The 25738-nt window shown below is 37.2% G+C and overlaps 1 protein-coding gene across 3 annotated transcripts in view; it reads right to left on the bottom strand.

Moving 5' to 3' along the window:
- Window positions 1–927: 927 nt before the first annotated feature.
- The window catches only part of kcnd3 (potassium voltage-gated channel, Shal-related subfamily, member 3), a 140526-nt gene continuing 115715 nt past the window's right edge, over window positions 928–25738 (bottom strand). For all 3 annotated transcript variants that reach the window (XM_046871504.1, XM_046871502.1, XM_046871503.1), the window contains exons 4-8: window positions 15791–15892; window positions 13072–13104; window positions 11606–11701; window positions 9996–10264; window positions 928–6620 (exon numbers count right to left, since the gene is read on the bottom strand). In XM_046871504.1, the coding sequence (XP_046727460.1) occupies window positions 6434–6620; window positions 9996–10264; window positions 11606–11701; window positions 13072–13104; window positions 15791–15892 (687 nt within the window). In that variant the 3' untranslated portion in view covers window positions 928–6433. The remainder of the gene's footprint in view (window positions 6621–9995; window positions 10265–11605; window positions 11702–13071; window positions 13105–15790; window positions 15893–25738) is intronic.

The following is a 25738-nucleotide window of genomic DNA, read 5'->3' as shown; positions in this document are numbered from 1 at the left end:
TTCTCATAATAATGCTTACAAACCTTTGATATATGCTTCAGGACAATGTCTTGCTGTACTGAAGTTGATTCTAACTAGCTGCAGTCCAGGTGGAATTGCTTGGGATTAAAGTATGGAATAGTAGCCATGCTGGTTCAGAATTCCTTTCAACCGGAATAAGTCTAAAATATTTTATCCTCCAAAACAATCCCAAACCATTAGTCTTCCATCTCCATGTTTGACAGTGTGTGTGAGGCAATCTTACATTAGCGCTCTTGTTAGAGCCAAAAATGTCAAATTTGGACTCATCTGTCCACAGAACATTCTAACAGTATTTCTCTGTCCAAGTCTTGTGTTTTTTTTTTTTTTTTTTGCGTTTTAGTGGGTTTCCAAATTTTTGACAGGCATTATAGAAATATACATATATAAATATAATATAAGGGTAATAAAAGTTATGAAATTTGTATGAAAATCTGTAAATATTTTATTTGTAATATTACTAAGTATTAATACTGATCATCATAAATAAGTATTATATGACTTTTTGACTAGAAATGGAATGAATGTACTCTACATTTTTGTTATTTTAGTTTGACACCAAATAATTAACAATACAATCTGAATGTCCATTTGATTGAAAACAAGATGCTGCAGATTCTCACATTTCTGTGATTTTAAGAAACTGAACCACAAGTTTTGCTCTTGAATATAAACCAAGCATAAATAACCTTTCAACCATTGTTCCATACTTTAAAAGTTTGTTGGAAGATATACATGTATCACACTTGTATAGTGGGCTGGAACATTTATAATATATTGACTATAAAAAAAACTATAAAAATGAATCTCTCAAGACATGAAGAAGTCTGTTGAATTTGGAGTTGATGCCTCCGATGACTTCATATAATGAAATGAAATCTGAATGAAAAATTGCACACAGCAAATAGGTTAGTGACATATATAGATCTTTTATCAGGCGTTTCACAGTAGTGACAAGACAAGATCATAAATTATATTCAGCATCTGACAGGAAAGACCAATAGAACAAGGTGATAGATTCCATCCAAACTAAGGCAAACAAATAAATAAATAAAAAGGAACAGCAAAATAAATGTAGAGACATTTGAATAGAGAAACTAGTTACTGCGAGGCAGACAGATGAGAGTTCTTTAATTACTAATATGACAAGATAGAGCTTGAACCTTTCATTTCTTTCACCATGTCTTAGACTTTGATTTACTTTAAATTTGGGTCTTAGTTTCCCCCCCAAATGGTTGCTTTAGTGCATAAATAGGGCATATTATGTAGTTGCCTTATATTATCTTTTATATCTTATTTTGCCACATCACACTAGTAATAGTCTCTAAATAAAAAATAAAAAAAACTGTGCTTTTTCTCTCCTAATGTTAATATGATACAATGAACCACAATTTGAATTCACAGTCTAATGCTTTGTAGATTTGAGTTATGGTATAGGGTTGATCTAAATCTTTATTTTATTTAAAATTTTTTGAATTATCTAATGGAATAAAAATGATAAGTACAATATATGAATAATTGCACACTTCATTTGCTTCTGTAATAAATTTAAACATGTAAGTTGTAATGAACAATGTGACAGATGCCTGTAAATAAGATAATATTATTGAGATTATGGAAATGAAATAATTCCTGTCTCTATATATGGCTATCTCAGGTACCATGGCTTAAAATGAAGTTAGAACATCAGGGATTTTATTTACTTTTTTTCTCTTGATGCTCTCACTCATTCAAGAGTTTTCATTCTGGTCTTTTAAAAACCCACATTGGTGCAATGTGGTTAAAAAAACGTGGCAGTGTAAGTCTCAATAGTAAGACACAGGGAACCGATGGTCTTGAACAATAGTAATTATAACATTCCTAATTTCCTGAAGTAAATAACATTTACACTATATGCTGGTGTTTCTACTTACATCATAATTACTATGAGAAAATATCTGTATCTCTAATATATTTCCAAAACAGCCTTTCAAACCAAGAATGTCTTTTACACAGTTTTAGTTATACAAGAAGTTATCTTTTGAACTCACAGAGCTGTACAGAGCTCAGGGGCATTACAGAGTTAGTAAGATAGGATAGTGCTAGAAAAAAAATACAAACAAGAAACAAACAAGCAAAATAACAGGAAGGCTGCATTTACATTGTCAACCAGTTCAGAGTTTTTAATATTGTTACACAATTGTAAACAGGCTCTCAATTGGGTAAATATCTGATATCCGGCCTCGTGTATTTTACTTACACCTGATTTTCTTGTTATTTCTAAAGTTAGTGTTATTATTATCAGAAGGTATGCTGGGCTGAAAGTTATAATTTGTCATTCAAGAATTACGCTTGAATCTTTGAATCTGCAAGGTAGCTACAAAAACCAGGCTTTCAGTAAAGAGATCACTCAGGCAATGATAGAGCAAGTACACAGTCAGTCGTGCACATATGGCAATTTAAGATATAGCTGCAAGCAGCAATCAATAAGCGCTGTTTGCAAATACCTTCCCCAAATGACCAGTTCTTGCCAAGTTACATAGCGCAATAAAGAATCCATGGTTTTACATCCTAATCAAGTTTGAGCTCAATGCTTGTGTAAAATGCCTGCTAAAAGCTCTCTGGCTGACAGCAGTCATGTTTTTCAAGTAATCTAGTCATTAAAAAAAAAAAATAATAATAATTTTACAGATTACCAAAATTACACCAAATCTCAGCTTTGTTTGGATTTACATTCCTGAGAAACAGCAATCTGACCTTCTCAGAACCTTGTTAATATGCCTGTACTCTCTATGTAATTACAGTTGTTTGAGTAGGCTCTGCCTCGATGTCATAGTCATACTGTTCACAAACCATAATATATTCAACTCCACCATGTAGTTTAACACAATTTTTTTAAATATGGCCGAAGTCATAGAGCTAAAACGTAAAATATTCATAGACGGTTTAGTTTATTATGCAAATTAGCATATAATATAAGGTAGGTGGGTCTAAATCGAATAGCTACAAAATGAGACGGGAAAAAATGTGTCTCTAGGCCTTAAAGTTCCTGAGAGACAATGTTGCTCTATAGCACCACTGTTAGGCCAGACAGGCCCATCTCTTGCCTGAGTTGTGGGACGGAGGTATCACCTATTGCAGAGATTTCATGTTTGAGTGTCTAGAATTTTGTTACACACAATACGAATAAGGAATATTTTAGTGAAAAAAGGGTTCCATCTCATTTGGTGCTTGGACCCCTAATTAAAGGGAAAATACAAAAAGGTTAAAGAGCACATGAAATAACAGAAATAGTGGAAATATGGGAAACAGATGAATCGTTTGTTCCAATGGTAAGAATGAGATTTGTGCAGTGAAAATTGTGCATCAAGGCTCACAATGTAAATGCAGCCTAAGAAATATGATCAATATGATTTCAAACAGAATAGTGAGGCTTTCCAGCAAAAAAATAAACTTAAGAAAGAAAGAAAGAAAGAAAGTAAGAAAGAAAAGAAAAAACAGGGCAAGAAAAAAAACAACCTTATAGCCTTTAAGTTCTTTCAATTGAGGAGTACAAAACATAAAACATGAAACAGGTTCATGATTACTGTCCCAAAGCACAAACACACATATCTACACTATTATTGGCAAAGCCATTCTCCCTACAAATGGCCATCGTGAAGAAACAGGGACTAAGTTATGAAGAAGACGTTTGATTAGTCCATGGAGATGTCAGTCAAAACTTCGCTGACACCATGCCAACATTGACTCAATGCTGAGGTTATTCGAGAGAGTCGTTTTTTTATCCAAGAAGAAAAAGACAAAAATAAAGCAACACAGAAGAGTGGCCAACACCAAAAAGTTTCTATGCAGGTAGAATACACACACACACACACACACAAAACAAGGTTTGACTTTTTTTTTTTTTCTTTTCAATAAAATGCCCACTGAGCAGGAAAGAAAACAACACTTAGGACCAAACCAACTATTGAAAGCATGTGTTTTTTTTTTTGTTTTGTTTTTTTCCACAGAGACACGAGCAGACGGGCAGCACTGGACCACAGTGAAAGAGAAAAAGGGCGGCAGCTGCACTTGGTTTGCCAAAACAATGGCCAAATATTACAAAATATCCTATTAACAATATTCACAAAGAACCAAGGCATAGTACATATCCTACTCACAAATTCTCAGCAAATGCCTTGTGCTTATAATCACAGATATTTTGAATACCTATTTCATATATATATCATTTTTTTTGGTTCCGCTTTACATGGTTATTACTGACGATTTGGAGATTGACACTGTTTGTCCATTCAACATCTTGGACCCAAACAAGGAGAGAGGGGAGGTGGATTAGAAGAGGAAAAAGAAATCCTTCCCCCAAGAGAGGCACATACTGTGTGAAGGCTCCAGGCACGCTGAGAGCTTACGAACACGCACACACACACCTATGGAAAGATCCTAGCATATCAAATACATTCTATTTCTCTTACTTTACAGGAGTGGAAACACTCTGTCACTCATACAAGCAAAAATGTAAAAATCTTTCCATGTTCTTTGTCAAACTATCCCTACTTTTTTTCTTTCTGTCTGTACAGAGATCAGATATGGGAACATTTTTTTTTTCCTGCATGAGATCTTTGTTATTATTGACTAATATATAGGTAATAGCATCAACGAGGACAACACAAATGAAAAAGACTTGAAATATCACATTATGCTTATAGTTTCTGTCTTGCTTCTGTTTTGAATCTTCCTTCTACCTGATACACTACTACATGTGATCTAGTGACAAAACATTCAGCATTGAGTGAAGCGATTTTGTTTCTTTTGAGGCAACACTGCCAGAAAATTGGGGAAATGTTCATTTCTACGATTTGGCATTTGCTGCCTCATGACCAGTATTTAGATGTTATTTTATCATTCTAGAATTTTATCATATGAATGTTTTTCCATCAAATACTGCATTTTGTATAAAATATTTACAAAGCCATACATGATGGATGGAGGCCAATTAAAAAAAAACATTCATGAACATAAATATATTATTATCTTTTATCCAGTAGCAATCTAGCGATCGGAAATAATAGCAGGGTGGACAAATCACAAGCCAGGGGCCTCAAGACAATGTCATTTCTACCCATTTTTTAATTAAAAGAAGTTTGTAAATGATAATATTTGTTTTGATAGTAATCTGTATTTTTTCAAACAGAGAAAGAAAATATCCTTCTCATTTGCAAAAGAGAACTTCTTTTGATATACTCTCTTTGTCCCCTGTCATCGAGATTCTGATTAACCAATCAGAGGTATCCGCGAACTCGTAAAGCAGCATCACCAGCAACTCAAAAATGATATGTTTTTTCAACCCCAGTTTGTAGCTGTCGTGTAATAAGGGAGGCAATTTGGGGATTGTAGATAATGTAGAACACTGTAATTGGATCTTACACCTCTTGGTTGTCCAGATAAGTGCCATCCTCTATTGTGTATAACAGCACTATCCATGTGAAGATGTTCCTGTTTGTACGAATTAGCAAAAAACGTAGACACGAGCCAGTCGTATTTTACATCTTTATGTCTAATGGTAGAGCAACACAATGTTAGCTATGACTTCTGTTAAGCCCACAAACATGATCCTTCATCTGCACTCACATTATGTTTATGAAGTTGCCTCCAGAGAAGTAAATTACTCACTTATTTTTCTGTCTGAATAATATTTGGCTTATTTTTTTTACTTTTGGGTTCTTTTTTTTAGCCTTATATTAACATCTGAGCAAGTACACTGTGGCTTGAGTCTATGAATGAGGTCTGTGATGTTATGATTTATCCACCCCTGATCATAACTTAAAAAATAAAAAACCTCAGATCATTTAGCTGAAGCTACATATCGCTAATCCACTAGCTAGAATGAAATTCCATTTAACACGTAAACTTTGCAATGTCATCCTTTTCAGCTTTTCTAAATGGAGAAACAAAACTACATGTGGCTATTCACATGGCTTTACATAGTTTTAAAGGTTGAACAGAACTTATATGATGTCCAATTTCCAATAATGCTGGAAGTATAAGCAGCTGCTGAAACTGTTGCCTGTAAAGTTGGATGAAACATCACTTCTCTAAGACACAATACAAGACAATAAAGACAAAAAAAGAGAAAGAAAAAGTGCTTGATGCGAAGTGACCCTTGACATCCTCATCTAATCAATCTTGTGATGGATTGATCAAGTTGTTATGGCTCTTCTGCTATTATTATCTCTATCACATTCTCTCTCTTATCTCTCTCTTTCACACATGCATACACACACGCTTGTTTCCATCACCCCTTGGTTTTTGTTGTTCAGGAATCTGAGTCAATGCTGTCCTTTTCCCACAAGGGGGCAGGCTACTCTACAGTTTTCACGTCCTGAGTGCTCCTCCCCTCTCTCTGTTCTGACGATCACTTGGTTCTGGCACATGTCCGTCACAGCGCTGAGACCTTTACCACTCCCGTGCTGGAGTTGGTGGTGGGGTTAGACGGAACTTCTGGGTTGCTGGGTGAGTTGTTGGTGGGAGGAGTCGGGATGCTGATGATTGCTGTAGTAACCTGACTGCTGCTCTTACAGTTCAGACCTCCTGATTCATCTGGCATCATGTTGAGACTGGAACGACTGCGAATTGAGGTGAAAAGGAGCGGGAGATGGACAGGGAAAGAGAGAGACAGACAGAGAGAGAGAGAGAGAATTATAGACAATTAAAAATGTGTTGTTTAGTGTACGTGCACTAAATGTGTATTATAGCATCAGAGACTTTCAACATGGCAAGAATATTTTTATTGTTAAAGACACTAGGACTTGGGAAAACAATACAAAATGAACAGACTCATTTAACAAGTTCAGAGGTTTGTTTTCTCACTGTATACTGTAAATTAGCGATGGAAAGATAATTTTAGTGACTTGGTTCTTTAAATCTAGTTCATCGAAATACAACACATCACATCACATCACATCACATTTCCATACACGGACTATAATTCCCAATAATAAAAATATGACGATGCAGCTAAAGACAAATGATAATAAACAGAATAAGTAACTCGAGGAACGTGTCTAAAGAGCGGCATGTGGTGGCACCGACCCCTCCAAATATGCTGTGCTCCCACTTAAGCCCCCCAACAGCGCAGACTGACCAGAGAATAACATCTGCAGTGCGGGACCAATTTAGGTGTTTAAAATCCTACAAATTTTGGATTAGATTGCTGACCACATCTTTGTTATATTTACTATAGGGAAGAAATGACCCCATTACTCTACTTAAGTAGATTTTTCTGGTATCAGTACTTTACTATTAGTTTTTCTGACATTACTTTCAATTGTTACATTTTTACACAAATATTTGTACTTTCTACTTCTTAAATTTTGAAACCAGGCTCTTAAAACTTTTGTTTTAATCTACTTGGTGAAATGTCAATATTTTTTCTTTTTATTCTGCTTTTTCTATCTACCACTGGTGTATCATTTCCTGGCCCTCACACACCACAGATTTATGTTGGTTATCAGTTTATGAAGCTAACAATAAGCAGAGCAGAAGGCAACAAAAAATATGGGGTTAACATGACTGAGAACAGAGACATTCCTGATCCTCATCTTTGCTCTGCTTATGTTGTATATAGTGGATGTTCAACCTGGATACATTCATTGGGAAACAAAATTTGAACTTCTTTTTGTATTATATATTAATTAGGGCTGTCAAAATTATCACGTTAATAATGTGTTACCGCAAATTAATTTTAACAGGACTAAATTTATTAATGAGTGATTAAAGCATTTCTGTTTGACTGTTTTAATTTAAAATATAAATACATGAATATTAAAGCTGCAATATTAAAGTCTTTAGCACAACACACGTTTATTCACAACGTCTTTCTTTACTCAGATATGTATATATACACTAAATTGCCAAAAGACCTGAATTTCCTGCCATCTGTGGTTCTTTTACAAACTGTTACCACAAAGCTGGAGTCATTCAATTGTATAGGACGTCTTTAGATGCACTATAATAAACATTTACATTCCATTGAACTTAGAAACCCAAACCTGTTCCAGCATGCCACTGCCCCTGTGCACAAAGTTAGATATGGTTTACATGCTTTGGAGAGGAAGATCTTGAGTGGTCTGCTATAGAGCTCTGATCTCATCCCTACCGATCCCTTTAGGATGAATTGGAATGCTGACTGTACCCCAGGAATCCTCACCTACAGCAGTACCTGCCTTTTCTAATACCCTTGTGGCTGATGAACACAAATATCTATAAGCACACTTCTAAATCTAGTGGAACATCTTCTCAGAAGTGTGGAGGTGATTATAAGAGCAAATTGGGACTAAATGTGGAATGTAATGGTTAAAAATTCACATACCGTACTTATGACCAGGTGACCCAATACTTTTTGAAATATAGTGTAAAAAAAAGCCTCCACCGAGGTTTTAACATAAAACATTTGTTTTGCTGATACGTCAAGTCTCAAATCAACACCAAAATCCGCCATGATGCAAAAATCTGGCAATTAACCCTCTGGGGTCGACAAACGCGCCGGCACATTTTGTGGCATTTCGCTCTCTGCCATCTCTGTCATTTTTTCTTCACAGACACATTTATAAAACAACCTTAATCTTAGTGAATATTTGCCTCAAAGACATAATACATATGTAAATAGACAGCTCGAAACATCGAAAACAAATATTCTCTCATTGTAATCCGTATGAAAGTTACACTTTCTCCATTATCACCTCATTAACCATCCGTGTGGAAACAAAGCAAATGTCCTGTTTGGTGTCCTGATGATTTATGTAATTAAAACATAAAACATTTACAAGATTATTTTGTTTTCATGCATTATGTTGAGTTTGGTTTCACTAACAATAAACATACATTTGCATAAAGCATTTATATTTGTCCATGTCCATGTTGATTAGAGTATTAATAACTTGAAAAGTATTTATTTAAGGCAGATTTGAAACAGATAAAAATGTGTAATTAAGTTAATCACACATAAATGTGATTACTTTTGCTCTCTCTCTCTCTCTCTCTCTCTCTCTCTCTCTCTCTATTGAAATACGTTAATGTACAGTATTTTGAAAGCTGAAAGCTCTTTAGAGTTTGTGCTTAGTTGTTTTATTCAGCCGCGATGCACCACTTAAAATAGAAATCATTGATGTTTCGTTTCTTCCTGTTGTTTCAAAGATTAAAGACACAGTCATTTTCCCAAATAGTCTGCAGTAATGTGGTAAACGCTAAATATTTGTCTTTAATCAGATGAAAATATGGCTATTAAATATATTATTTGTGTAATATTGATGATTAAGTTAGCGGTTTGTTTATTTTTAGACAGAATTTTGTGGAAAAAATGGAAAGAAGAAACCGTGTTAGAGACTGGTAGATGCAGTACAGTTGAGAACAACTATTGTCTGTTCAAGGTTTTTTATTTATTAAAGGAGAGATGTGTTGTCCAGGCACTTGTGTAGCGCCATTTTTATGTCATGCCACTTAAGTCTTTTCCCATGGGCCCCCTGACTGGTTCTTGGGCCCCCCTGACTGGTTCATGGCCCCCCCTGCCTGGTTCCTGTTCCACCACTGTGCCACCCCATTAAAAAAATCCTAGAATCGCCTCTGAGTAGCTCACCTCTCATATCTTCTGGTCTGTGTCTTTAGTTCTTTTGTCACACAACTCCCATAATTATCGTAACAATCATGTCAAGATTCGGATGAAAAAAAAAACCCTGATCTTTTGCGTTGTGTAGTGTTTTCTAACAATACTGCAAGATTTGGAATCATTTATGAACGACCTATCACTACTGTAAATACAAACAGATGCTAAAAACTTTTCTGCTAAAGATTTACATTAATATTCCTTTAACTAACAGTATTTCCTGTATTACACGAGATCACCATGTAAAACCAAACCATATCAAGTAATAAATAACACGAGAGACAATGATACTGAATATGATAAGCTTTAATAATACTGAATGCATGCTTGTGTACATTACCTAGTGGTGAGAGGCTGCTGTTGTCCACACTGGATGTGTATGGCGCTGAGTTCCTGCAGGTTATGAGCATGTGAATGTATATGTGGATGTGTGAGAGGATGTGATTGCTCTGCATTAGCAGGCTGAGTGCTTTTCTTGGCTCGTCGGGAACAGCAGGACCCTATGATACCCTCCTCGCTGCCAAGGGAAGAGCTCTGCGATGGGAAACGCTGCAGGCCGCTTTCCACATAACTCTGCTCAAACAATTGCTCGTCCAAAAACTCATGGTTCTATAAACAGAGACAGATGGTCGTAGATTAGAGATAGGGAAAGGTGCAGTTTGTAGTTTCTAAACTTGTCTCTATACCTGTAGCATTTACCAAATTTTTATGACAATTCGGAAAAACTGTTATTTGCAGCGTTGCTACACAGTAGATGTGGCTAGTTTTTTTTTTTATAGCATCTCTCATAGCTGCTTCGAAACAACATTTTTAATGATTTATAGTAGAGTTAGGGTTGATTTATATTTTCCATGTAATTATCATTACATTTACAGGCAGCAGATAGTTTTAAGAATCATATTAATTCATATAAATGTATCTTTAGGACAGAGAACTGCATTAAGGGAGAGCGGTGAATGTTTACTCCCTGCCTCACCTTGGTCTCAACACATCTGGCTGAATTCATTAAGGACTTTGTAAGTAATTAGCTGATCAGTATGTAGTTGTATGGGTGGTAGGGAAAACATTACACCCCTGGGTTAGACCAATTATCTCTGAGTGGTGATTTAGCATCAAGAGGAGTGGTCGACTTTGACTTCCCTATAACCAAGAAATTAGTTTAATTACTACAGATGATCTAAAACATAGAAGCAAGCCTGGCCTCAAAATGTGAATATCACAGCCCTGGTTCTGACATTTTACTGGCTACTTTTATGTCATTTACAGCGGCGGTCCCCAACCTTTTCTGGGGCACGGACCGGATTAATGTCAGACAATATTTTAACGGCATCAAGGTGTGGCGGATATATATAAAACAAAATTAAATTAAACGACCGGTATTTTCTAAATATAATAATGAACGTGAATCCATTGTGTTGTTTTTTGTCCATTTTGCTAGCTTGGGGGTTTTAATTTAGCGCTAATGTATTATGTGTTAGCGGCCAGAGCAGCTCCTTTAAGAAGGTAGAGGATGTAGGTACGACATGTGACCGAGGCATCATGACATGCATCAAGAGTCAGTCATAGACAGATGTGGCGGAGATAATCCGGTAATTTTCCAAATTTTCCAGGGGTCGGGGACCACTGATTTACAGGACAATTTGTAAGCAAATAGCATCTGATTAACCTAAACCCTGTTTTAGGCTAAGCCTGTTGTATTAAAATGTAAAGGTGGAATGAATTTGTGTATTTGTGTAAAATGTATTTGCTTTGCAGATTCTCTCACAAACCTCTTCTGAGCAGTAGCACCATCTTAAGCTTGTCAGTTGTTCTCTTGACGGGTTTTAACAGCTCAAAGCAATGCATTATATTATATTTATATGAAGAAAAAAATGTCTCCATCCATACAAGCTAAAATGTTAAGCAGTGTGGGTTTGTGTGTATGTGTAGAAATGTGGTTGTGTGTCTGACCGTGGTTTTCTCCAGGCAGTGCAGCAGGTGGTGGTGTTGGCTCTCTATTATTGATGCCGTCTTATTGTGGTGTTGCCCTTCGCCTGTGGAGCATTGCTGTAAAAAAAAAAGCAAAACAAAACACCCAGATGTACACAAATATGATGCCCTTTATGGAAAAAGAATTTGTATATGTGTGTCAGCCTTCACTGCTGATTTCTGGCGAAAATTCTTTTCGATCAAAATAAATTTTTTTTTTGCCTGTGTCATATTTATCTTGTTAGCCATGCCTCCTGGGCTTTCTACAAAAGATCACACAAGGTAAATAAGTGGCTAGTATGCCTAAGGGGATTTTAAAGGTGATTTAGTTTGATTTTTTTAATTATGTGCCCCAAAGAAACGGTCAATATTTTTGATTTGTATTAAAACTAATATATTCGATTTGTAAAAGTTTTATTGGCATATGCTAATCATGGAAATGTATCCAACAGATCAAAACTAACCGAATAAATTAGCATTTATTTCAATTCAGATAATGATTAATTGATGCAAGAGTGACTTTGACAATCCTATCTGTCAACTGCTGCACGTGAAATAATTGTTTTCAATTGAAGGCATATCATTTTTGATATACTGAGAGTCATTTTGACTTTCTAAAAATAGGTTATAAATGCAAAATGAGGCGAGAATTTTCTTGCAATAGCCTGTCATTTTAGGATCCGTCAGCTATGAATAAAGGCTGGTATAAAATACAGACAGTTATGTGTAATTTGAAATTATACAAAAAAAACAGACTTCAATTGAGGAAAACTAAGAAAATGCTCAGTACGTCATATAAAAAAAATTACAATGTTGCTGTGTTTTTAAATGTCCCTCAGAAATATCGAACATATACACATAAAACCAAGATTGATTTATACATACACAAACCAGGCATAACATTATGACATTATAACATTACGACAGGTGAAAGGAATATCAATGATTATCTCTTTATCATAGCAACTGTTAGTGGAAGGTATATATTAGGCAGCAAGTTAACATTTTGTCCTTAAAGTCGAGGTATTCGAAGCAGGAAAAACAGGCAAGTGTAAGGATTTATGTGAGTTTGACAAGGGCCAAATTGTGATGTCTAGAAGACTGGGTCAGAGCATCTCCAAAACTGCAGCTCTTGTGGGGTCCCAGTATACAGTGTTCAGTATCTATCAAAAGTGTTCCAAGGAAGGAACAGTGGTGAACCGGCGACAGGGTCATGGGCAGCCAAGGCTCATTGATGCACGTGGGGAGTAAAGGCTGGTCCATGTGAAACCAAAGGGTTTCCAACAGACGAGCAACTGTAGCTCACACAACACAATATTAGGCTGGTGGCCATGAAGTTATGCCTGATTAATTGCCCTAAAGTTATGCCTGATCAGTGATTACATACACAGTTTCATTAACAGTGTGTTAGACAGAGAGAGACAGAGATTGAATGTATGTCGCAGTACCTCATGTGACAGTTTCATCTTGTAAGGTAGGTGCTGTAGTTCAGAGGTGACAGAGGGAGATAAAAACATGGGAAGAAAGGTTTACTGCTTTAGAAAACACTCCTTCCAGGAACAGTGTTATGTAACACAGAGGTTGCGGCATAAGTGACACAGTTCAAAGCAAACAGGTCATGGAACAGCGCGCCAATTTCCACACACACACACACACACACACACACGAACACACACACCCACACACACAGCCTTTGGCAAGCTCTGCTAAAATTACACCACTGTTTGACATTAACGCTCCACTGAGCCAGTGCAGTTCATTAGGCCTCCCAAGAACACCAGAGCTCTCTGTAATGCCACACCGACAATACAAACCTCAGTTAGTGCATAAGGTGTGAGCTTAGACTCGAATAAACACACACACACACACACACACACACACACACACACACACACACACACAAACACACACAGGCTTACACTTTTTCTTCAGTGCTAAGTCATCTTGGCTTGAAGAGAGAACCAAAATAATAGCGGTGAGTCAGTGAGCTGTGAGTAGGTAGAAAAAGCAAGCGAGAGAGGAATAGACAGAGATAGAGAGAATGATCTTATAGCGGTTACAGTAGAGGTATCAGCAACCTATAGGACACAACAAAACCGTTGCAGGTGCAAGATGTTTTTACTGTCATGTGGGTGTGGGGTGGGTGTTCAAAAGCAAAGTTTGTAAGACAAAAAGTGAGAACATATTTTTAACAATGCTCAGTAAAAAATAAATCACCAGAATCTCTTACTTTCCACAAAAGAGTATCTGTGTAAATTGGCAAAGCGTGGGTGTGAGAGGGAATATTTTCAGGATTGGGTGGGAGTTGTCAGAGCATTTGCAGGAATGGGAGGGAGTGCTTAGAGTATTTGCAAGAGTGGATGAGAGTGGTCAAGACTTTGCAGGAGTGGGTGAGAAGGATGAGATCATTTGTAGGAGTGTGTGGGTTTGGTTTTAGAACACAGCAAGAGTCAGAGGGAGTGGTTTCATTTTTTTATTTTGCATGTGGGGGTTATGTGTAGGAGTGGGTGGGAGTGGTCAGGTTATCAATGGGAGTGGTTAGACTTTTTTTTTAGTAATGGCTGGGAGTGATCAGAATATTTGCATGTGTCTGGAAATTGTCAGATCATGAGGGGGGTTGCGTATATTTGCATAATTGGGTGGGAGTGTTTAGAATGTTTGTAGGAGTGGGAAAAAGAGAAAAAAGAGAAAAGAAAAGTGGGATGCTTAGAGGGCAGGATTGGATGGGAGTGGGCAGAGCATTTCCAGGAGTCAGTGGAAATGGTTAGTGCATCTGTGAGAGTAGGTGGGCATGTTTAGAGAATATATGTGAGAGAGTAGGAGTGGTTAGAGTGCACATGGGAACAGAACTACACCCAACCCATCAACTGCATTCATTTCTGTGCGTCCTTTTGGGTAAAGTGTTTCTGTATTATGGAAATTCTCCCCTGCTCAATCTCTCAGCGTTTACTTGACACACAGCATTGCATATACACATTGTATGACTAAACATTTGGAAGTGCCTAATCTATGAGCCACTGTTAGCTGCACACGTCCGGTGCATTTTGACACCAACATACTGAAGTGCATCTTTACAAAAGTATAAATCAGCCCTTATAATGCTTCAGGCAGGACAGGCTGATCTAAGCAGAGTGGCAATGCTACCCACAGGTCTGTGTGGGCACAGTGCCCTGAGGCTGCTTAGCTCTAGCAGTGTCAAGAACAGCAGGAATAATCACACACATTGTGTTGTAGGAGATGCCAGCAGCGTCTACTCAATACCCTGAAATCCCTATTATTGTGCTGGGCAGTATTGTGTTGTAGGAGATGCCACTGACTTCTCCCCAAAATCCTAAAATCCCTATTTTTCTGTTGGGCAGTATCAGAGTGAGTGAGTCAAAGGGGCAGAAAATAGAAATGAAAGTGCAATATAGGAGGATGTTTGATAAAAAAAGGCAAAGGTCCTTCATTATTTCTGCCTCTATTGTCTGTGTCTGATTGTGGGGATTGGCTTCTTTAGCCTTTGATTAAAACACCACAAAAAAAAGCCTAATGCTGAGAGGAAAAAGGGATAGAGAGTGTGGAAGAGATAAGGTGGGACAAAAGAAAGAGAGAGATAGAAGGATGAAAACAGAGCATGTGTTTTTTTAATGACACTTTCTGCTCCTGCACATCTCACCTAAAATGGCAAAAAAAAAAGTGGAGTATTGTATAGACAGTGCATGGGTCATACTGTTTTCAATATCAGAAGCAAGCAGAAAGTCTTCACTTTTAATGAGGTGCCCAACACCAGCTTTGCTCTCTTTCTCACTGTCTTTCCATCTCTCTTGCTCTCTCTGTTCATTCGTGAGTAAGAACATGCTGCAAGCTGTGTATACACTATGTATGATTTCTGTTCCTATGGTGTGTGTGTGTCTGTGTGTATAGTTCTTTCTCCTTTTCATGTTTTACATGCTGACAGGTTTACATTACACACACACACACACACACACACACGCACACACAAAAGGAAAGATTGCTTGTAGTTTTTTCCTCTTTCATCCACAATCCTTAAAGGGTTTTCTACGCTTAAGAGTCACTCATGCATTCATGCATCTATCGTCAGTCTATCCATCCATCTCGCTGTCTTGGATCAGAAAGCATTTCATAGACAGAATCACAGATTGATGTGTGCTTGTGTGTTTCTACCGTTAGCTCCAGGGCTTGGTTGAGCATGCCATTCCGTTTGTTGTGCAGGATCATGTTCGAGCTGCCCGTCTTAGAGATTCGCATTCTGGCCAATCGAGCTTTCTGCAGCGACACAAGAAATCAAGCATCAGGACTCCTCACTCAAGGTAGTTCACTGGGAGACACTTTTCATATTCTTAAGTTGCATATGAACTTCAGAAATTCTGGCTTTAATATACAGTATAGTCACTTCATCATATAGCAGAATTGGACCATTAACAGTGTTTCTGATTTCCACAAGCATTAATGTGAAACGCGGAGAGATGATCTTTAGATGAGCACAGAAGTGTGTAAGGGAAAGTTTTTCAAAACTCATTAAACACATAATAAATTATAGTACATTAGGGTGTAGAAACATTATTCTTTAGTGACTGGAATGAAGTGAACAAGTATTTTTGAAGGGGATATAAACAGGCTGCTCTCCAAGACTGTTTATACTCAGTCTTTATCTGAATATTGAAAGCCTTAATAGAATTGTAAATCATAACACCACTGATTTGTGTTCCTGTCAAACCACCAACATTAACATCTTTTTAGTAAGCAAGAGTGTGTGTCTTGCTCAGACAGCTTATCAGAGGAATGCACAGGTATTAAATCTTCAAAGTCTTAATCTAGTGCTATGTAGTAGGACACACACACACACACACACACACACACACACACACACACACACACACACACACACACACACTCACACGTTGCATGAATAGGTAAGATCACACACATTCAATATAAATATGATAACACCCAAGAAGTGTGTCTATATAGGAAAGGTGCAAAATGAGGGACAGAAAAAACCTCAAAAGTGCAGTCTAACAGACAAGAAGATTAGATTAGATTAGTCGGTTAGAGTCTGATATCAGGCACTTCAGGGGTTGTTATCTCAACAGAGCAAAATGTCTATTAAAATATACAGTACATTATACAGTACAATTGTCTTTCTTCTACACACTGTAGCTTATAAATAATTCCTTCATGTTCCATTAAATTTTATAAATGCGACATTAACGCTAACACATTAACATAAAATCTGGTGACAGTGATTGATGAGTACAAACAAAGTTTAAAAAAGAGCAATAAGCAGCCGGTGACATTGTAATAGTAATCGCAATGGTGACATCCAAGGTTTTTTAATGCTTCAAAGAAACAGGAAAATAAATCAAATAATGTACTACTAATCTACTAATGTCAAGAAACAGAATAAAACCACTGTGAGGAAATTTCAGAAATACATGCCGTTCCCTGCTACTATGAAGTAAATACATAAATTGTGTTAAATGATAACCTGCCAAAGGACCACAACTGTAACCCCACATTCTCTCCTTTAAAAGGTAGGATACCCAGAAAACTAGGACACCAAAGTCCATATATGATTCATATATATACTTTTCATTCATCAGTAGTAAGCCTTGTATATGCTGTTTGAACATCCAATTCCACATTTATTCCCAATTTGCTATTATAATAACCCCCACTGTTCTGGGAAGATCTTCCACTATGTTTTGGAGAGTGAGGAGGCCTAGGGTGCAGTCAGTGTTCCAATTTATCCCAAAGGTGTTCATTAGGGTTGAGGTCAGAGCTCTATAGACGGCCACTCAAGATCTTCCAATCCAACCCATGTAAACCATACCTTTATGGTGCTTGCTATGTGCACAGGGGCATAGTCATGCTGGAACAGGTTTGGTCTCGTAGTTCAAGTAGAAGGTTAAAAAGAAATTCATCCATAGGCATCATCTCCTTTGCGTGCCTCCAGATTCGTGGTAATAGTTTAGGGAAAAACCATGTATGGCTGGAAAAATCGTGTGTCCCAATACTTTTGTCCAAATAGTGTACATTCAAAAGCAAGAACTTTTGCATTTTAACTGAAGCTTGACATAAAAAAGTGTTGTACCATTATATAAGTACATGATGTTCTTTGCCCACCGCTGATTATAAAAGAATAATTATTTGTGTTAAACACACACACACACACACACACACACACACACACACACACACACACATCACAATTTTATTTGAATTTATACAGACTCTGCTAGTCAGATCATTCATAACAATGTTTCACTTTGATTATGTTTTTTCTTCTATTTGTTGGGTACTATATAATAAAAGAGTCACGATGAGAAATGTTTTGATGTGATCAAAACTGTGGTTGCTTTCTGACAAGTATTCAATTTATTCAATACATTTCTACAATTAACTAATTACAGTAAAAGCAACATTTTTAACCCTCCTTTTCCAATAGCTTGTGTTTTCTTCCTTCCTGATGTTAGTGTAAGTTTTCCTCATTTCCTCACATCACCTTCATCTCTAGAGGTGCGAAACGATTCTCTGTCAGGGGTCAGGTGGTGAGTCCACTGCAGAGTGTGCAGAGTGTGAAAGTTCTCAATGAGTCAAACACACATTCACACACCCACAGACATTTGTGGGATGTTAGTAGCGTTCTCCTACAGTCAAACCGTTCTCATACATGCTTCAGAGCATGTTTGTGTTTCTAATGAAGAATAAAATAAATCTGCTGAACAAATTTCCACTACTGGTAGAAAAAAAGAAAGAAAATGAAAGAGAGAATGACTGCAACAGGATATAAGATGTTGTGATTGATCAAAGAAATCCGGAGACCATCATGAGCCAGCATGAAGCCGTTCAGCAGCAGGCCAGAGACATATTGCTTCTGCGTGCTTGGGGATCAGATGTGTTGCATTGGACATGAGGAACAACCGAACAAGCTCATTTTCACAGCGGGTATCATTTGGAGATGCTTATACAAGCTTTTCTATGGTACATTACACAGCAGTCGGAACCTTAAACCTAGCAGAAGTTTAATGGAAAAACGTAAAATACAAAAAAGAAATGTGTGAATCGGTGTAGAGTGAAAATGCGAATTTGGTCTAGCACTAAAGCTCTGAATTTTTTGTCAAGGCATTTAAACAGACTATCATCAAAACTGACACAGAAAGATGGAATGAATAAAGAGCTCGAAGCAAACGTTTGTTTTATGCTGTCAATTCCCTGGCAGCTGAGAAAACACAAGTGTACTTACAGTACAGATTATCTTAGTCGACAAACCACATGAAGTCTTTGAAAATCATCAAAACAGTTTGTTGATTGTTTGTTTAAAATCATATGATGACCATAACCCAACCACCAGATTGAACCAAATAAAGGTGGTTTATGCTAACTGATTGCATGTGTCTGGTTTACTTGTTGAATCTAGTGTCAGCCATGTTGATCTTTTTAGGTTTAGGTTTACACACTGGGGATGTTTTACGCAGTCTGAATAGAAGTACGATTGTTTGTTTCCCTAATAGCATTGGTCTGGTTTCAGACTTACTTGATGCTCTAAAACCCTGGTGCGTTTGAATTTATTATACTTCATCACAAGCAAACCAGGCTCTCTTTCAGACTAAAATGCCTGTGTAAAAAACTCCCTTAAACTCCAAGGAATAGTTGGCAGCTCCTCCGATTTTAATATATACATAAATTAGCTAAGAGTATATGTATCTATGAGGAAAGAAAATCTCTGAGTATATTAAGTACATATTTATTCAGAAATATTAGTTTTCCAGCTAGTGTGTCAGTGTCAGAACTTTATACAGCTCTGTGGTATAAACATCCATTAGAAGAATCTCATTAAAATGTTTGACATCTGCAGTTTCCAGCAGATAAGCAGATTACTTTTAAATTAGCGTTTACATATTAATGCAGTAAAGATAAACAAATGTGGTAAATGCTATTTTTTTAAAGGGTGCTGCAGTCATTTGCATAGAAATCGCTATAGAAAGAAAATTATTTCATTCCAAAATTTCCACAAATGTTTTAGCAGTGTAATAAATGGATGCCTGTTTTTAGGTTCTGCTAAATTGGTATTAAAAGCCTCCAGATGTGCACAGTCCCCTGTGAGAAAACAAAAACAAAAGCCAATTTTTCTTTCCAGTCAATATTGTGAGGGCACAGGTTTCTTCCCTTCTTACTTTCTCACTATTTCAGCTAATAGTGTGTGGATGCACAAAACCCCAGCTGCCAGTCTATTGTTATGGAAGGTGTGAACTGTTGATGGATGAGTCAGAAATAAGGGCAACGAGGGGCTAATCTGTGGCACAGACCTGTCTTTCAAACTCATCAGTGATGCACAACACTGGGGAGATGATTTGACAGGAGGAGCCGTTCTCCTTCTCTGTTTCCATCTCCATCCCTGACTTTCTGTTTGTGTCTCTTTCTTATAATGATGGAGTGGTGAAGAGGAGAGACAAACTCTTTCTGGCTTTTAGTGTATTTTTCAGATCTTTTCGCTTAGACTTTTCCACTAAGTCATCTAGACTGAACTACTTTTTAAGGGCAGTAGGGGGTTAGACTTGTGGTTCTGTGAGACTGTTAGGTGGGAATATATTAACGATGGGGCTGTCTACGAGCAAACAGGAACTGAAGTGCCATCAAAAAGCTGTCAGTTGGCTGGCTAAAACTCTTCTTGGAACCCTGAACTGTTTCCTGTACAGCAGTGAAGTACACAACAGCACTGGAGTAGCTGCGCTTATTATCCACATGAGCTACTCGGAGCTCCAAAACTAGTGGGTGGAATTTAAAGTGGCCTCTCGCCCCTTTGATGTATGCTTCATTAGAGTGAAGGCCACTTCATAGGTTTTGCTTATCAACCAGCTGTCATTTCTCTTCAGTGCTCTATGGCACTTCAGATTTAAGATGAAACACAGAGAATTAGACAGATAATAGCAGTAAGACTTCACTAGTTTACAGAAAACAGGCTTGTGTGGGAGTTTCGTTGAGGGGTGCTGCCAACATATATCACATACAATATCACGTCCCTCTGCAAACTATTAGTACCTTCAATCATAAGGTACTAGAGCAAATGCATATATACATTTAGCATTTGAACTCCCTCACTAGACATAAAATACAGAATGCTACCAAATATATTCTGCATATTTTGTGCATATATTGCATTTGTAAATACCTTTTAACCTTCTATTTGTGAAAAGAATATTTCTTTTCCCTTTCCCCCTAATCAACTGATGCATATTTTATTACACAGCTGTAAGGAACCTGAACCCCACAACAGGAATTGTAATGTATTATCGTTCCTGACTGTTTGTGCACATGTCAAATAAACTCGAAAGTAGATTAATGCTATTTAACAGTTAAAACACATATAAATCATAAAATGATTGCTAAATTAGTATTAACTTTAGGATTGACATTTCTCAAAACTAAAGAATCCTTCTCCAATACTCACAATGAAAATTCTAAAAAGTGCTGGGAAAAAATACGACAAATGTCATCTGTGACATTTAGGGTATGTGTACTAATATAGTTGGAGCGCCACAAACATCAGGACCTCTATTGCAGCCACCAAGTCCATATATCATGTTTATTAATTCATCCTCAGAAAGTGCTTTTTTCCTGATCAAGGTCAAAGTAGACTTGCTGGTGTACAATATGTTTTGTTACTTATGTATGTATGCATATTGGCTCAATGACCCCCCCCATATATACAGTATATATATATATATATATATATATATATATATATATATATATATATATATATATATATATTTTTTTTTATAATCGTAATTGTATCAGTATTACGTTGCTTCCCTGTAACTACTTCACATCAAATCAGTGTCATTTTGAAAAGCACTATCTAACAGCAGACATTGTTATAAAGCAGATTTGCATAAACCTGGGTGTAGAGACCGATACTAATGAGCAAGAGAAAGGTGACAGTGGCAAGAAGAAACTACCTGAAATGACATGAGGAATAAAACTGTGATTCAAAATGTGACCTCGTGTAGCTCCAGTCTAGCATTTCTATATATAGTCATATAAGGGAAAAATGCAAAGAGTCTTAAATATACTGAGAAGTGTACAGGACAGCCTTTCTGATCTCAGCAGCAGCTATTCTGTACATGTCTCAGGTGGTATTATATCAACTCATAATAACCAACAAAGCATTTTAAAGTTGTTGTTTTTTTTCCCGTGAGACTGGGGAAAATTCACAGGAAGCTCAGTTTTACTCTTGAGCTGTTTTGAGAAGGCTACATCTTAAGGATAACTGTGGGAGATCATCCAGACTAAGCATTAGACTAAAGTATAACATACAGTGTAAGTATTTAATATTATAGTGTCAGATGTATTTCAAACTGGGCACAAGCCTATGTAATGGAAGAGCCAAAACACCCACATACATTATGTTAACATTTTATACACACACACACACACACACACACACACACACACACACACACACACACACACACACACACACACACAGACAGATACAGAGAGAGAGAGAAAGATCCCACTGCTCTATGATTTCCTGCATTTACGCTTGGTAAATTATACATTTAAAACTACTGAGCTGGTCCAACTTCACTTTCCATAGTTATAAAAGGATTATGTTGCTTCTCAAATGAGCCCATTTAGGAGCAATTACAAAAACGAGTAACAGACTAGAACAGATTCTTTACCTTTTGGACTTTTGAAGCATACTGACATGATTTTATTTTTGTCTGCTTTTCTTTTTGTTAATAAAAAAAAAGACCTAATAAGTTCAAATTCTTTTTTTACACATGACATTTCCTGATAGAGTGCTCATATGAAGTATTAGCATGTGCAGTATATTGCGCAGTATGGTTTGGAAGACAGGTGAGATGTTACAAGGTCGTCTGCTGAAACTGACAGCAGGAACAAACAAGGCAGCACATGAGCGCTCAGCCAGTCGACTACATCTGGGAGAGCTATTTGTAGAAAGCGCGTGCCGCCCTCCCGTCTCCCTCATCGACAGTAAGCACAGATGTTCCTGAACTGAAGGTTAACGCAGAGGGCTGGGAAAATGGCTCTCACTGTTATTAGTTAAGGCTGAAACACTCAGGGAATTTACAAGTGTGGATGTAATACAAAAAAAAAATTTGAATCAGAAACAGGTCGACAAGTTCTTCATTGGTTCTTCAAATATAATTGTCTCTGTCAGTAAGAGTTATAGGTAAAAACCCTTTTTGTCAGTTTTCTGTAAACCCTCCAAAGAAGCAGTGAAGGGTCCTTTTTCCTAAGTGTGTATATACAGACAAATACACCTAATAAGCTTTATCAGAGCGCTGTTCAAATCTATCCATCTGCAGAATCTCCTGATGCACATTACAAACCTGATCTGAGGTCAGCTAATGAAGCATCTGGTCTGCAGTGGGAACATTAACACGTCGTTAAGCACTAATGCAGCATCAGTCATTTGTTTAATACAGCATCACAAACAAGCAATGCGCAATGCAGAGACGCACACTAACACAGCATAACAGACATTTAGAACGGCCTCGTTAACATGCACAACACACAACAAGAAGTTTACTTTAGCACTCTGTGCTCTGTGGCTCTGTAGTCAACAGCAACGCAACTATTCACACTCAAGGTAGAAGAAAATTTTGAAGTACAGTAATAGTGCTTCAATACCAACAGTTTGTTGAAAGCATCGGATTGTAACTAACTGTAATGTAAGTGGTGGCAAGGGAGACCAGTGATGTCAAGGTCAAAATATGACCTTTATTTCACAGGGTTGCATGAGCTATTTTTCATTACTTAATGACCCCCTAATATTAATTAGTAATGCAAACTGAGATATAAATAATGTTCTAGACACTTCTGAAGTGTCTCTGCCACTGGTAAGGAGAAATCTATCTTTTTATGATGAGGAGACAACTGACAAAAAGATCATTTGGTCTTCTCTAAACTACAGCTGATTACACTTCAATAAACATCTCCTGCAGTGATGCATTATGAGTGATTGAAAGAAACAGATTTTTAGTGTAATACATTTTGTAAAAGTATATTTAGAATAAAAGAGGCAGATTGTTTCATTTACTCAACATATATTAACAAATGAATTTGTCAGTCAGGGAATTATGATCTAGTGTGTTCAAGAAATAGTGTCAGTTTCTAATTTTGCAAAACTTCCTCACATTAAAGACTTATTATTAAGGCATAATGGGATATTAGATCATTTCTGTAAATGTTTTGCACCTTGAACAACAAGAACCTTTTAGAAGATCTTTACATGTACTATATTCTTCATTGTTTTTATCTGGTGTTCATATGATATTTTGAAAATGTTTTAACAAATGATTAGTGTTAAATATGTTATCGTTATACTTGCTGCAGCATTGCAGTCCCAAGTTAATGTTTTATTTCAAATACCTGTAGAACTGAACTACTGCATTATTGCTGAGGATGTATACACTGTTACAGATGAATTACAGCAGAAAGTTATGTACATGCAGGATGAATATAAAAAAAACCTACAGTATAACTATGCTCTATGAAGAACCCGTAATGTAAAATGTATATCATACAGTCAGTGAAATAAATGAAATATGAAATTCTCTCTTGGGTGACTTAAAATTTAAAATACTGCACGCATCCATGATGTGTTACTCACAGCAGAGTAATATGAAAACCCTTAATGTAATATGCATTTCCACCAATCAGCCTTAAGGTATCTACATTTTTGACATATTATCAGACTACCAGCAAAATTATCATCATATACATTCTCTACTGCTGTGACCTCTGAAGTTATGTTACACCTCTACTTCCTGTACTCTGCACAACCTTTCAGCTCCTTCTTCATTCGTCATACGACGCTGTCTATCATCAAACTAATCTACAGTCAAACTGACTCAATCATTAGACTGCACATGAGAGTGGGAAATGAGGGAGACAGGCCCATGGTGATTTTACAGGCAATTAGATCACACTTAATTAAGCAATAATAAACACTTGAGAGAGGAGAATTGAGGCAGAGAAGGACGACTTGGATGGAAGCATGGATTTTGCTGTGGGCCTCTGTGCTGTCACTGAACGAGTTCCCCCACAGAGTGTTTGTTTAACATGACGGCTGGTGGTCTGGTGTGTGTCATTGTGGAGCAGCATGTGGAGAGACGCACAAGGAAATGGCAGAGCTAATACTCTTATTTATCACACTCCAGAGACAAGGGAACACACTGTGTTATTAACCATCTTCATCTGGATTAAGCAAAACATCTGTCATGCCAACAACCGAGGTTTAGTGAGCACACACACACACACACACACACACACACACACACACACACACACACACACACAAAATGTCATGCTTTTTATGACAAGATAAGTTGCTTCTATAAGGCTGTTAGACAAACCATTAGATCAGTAGCTTCTGATCTTTTCCTCTGAACCACAAGAAGCCTTTTGAACCGCAGCATATATTTTGCGTGTATGCTGCCTTACAAATTCTAAAAAAAACAAACAAAAAAAACCAAATCGTATTTAGACGCAACAGTTTGCATTATGATGGATGGACCGTTTCAAAAGTCACAAAGAATTAACTGGATAAAACACAAGTCTGAACCTCCTCTGTTCAGTCCAGACTTGTATCAACCCCTGTTACAGTCTCCATGGTAACCACAGGGGAGGTTTCACTCAACATGGCAACGTAAGACTCACAGTAACCTTTGGTCTTGTTGGATCAGGGTTCCTGACTCATGAGAACCCAGGATACAGAACACAGTGATATACACTGATTAGCTGGTTTAAAGGGCCTCATTGTAATTCAGGACGCCGCTGATTGGCCTGTGTGTTTTGGGAAGATGGGTGGTACTAATCAAATCTCCTTTCTTAACCTCATTAGCGGATGCTTCAGCGACCTGCTGTCGCCTAATGGCTACTAAAAAGGCTCTGTCGCTGTTAGCGTAATGACCTCGACTCTGTCACGTCGCCACCATCTAATGAGATCTTTAAAAACAGAAATGCGAAGCAGAGGAGCTCAGATGTAGAACAGAGGATTCACTGCTTCTTGATCCAAAATGTAATCAAATAAAATGTTTTCCATTTGAGACAAACTACCCTGTTAAAAAATATTTG

The sequence above is a fragment of the Silurus meridionalis genome, chromosome 17 (assembly GCF_014805685.1).
Source record: "Silurus meridionalis isolate SWU-2019-XX chromosome 17, ASM1480568v1, whole genome shotgun sequence".
Classification (NCBI taxonomy): domain Eukaryota; kingdom Metazoa; phylum Chordata; class Actinopteri; order Siluriformes; family Siluridae; genus Silurus; species Silurus meridionalis.
This window is presented reverse-complemented; position numbering and strand designations above follow the sequence as displayed.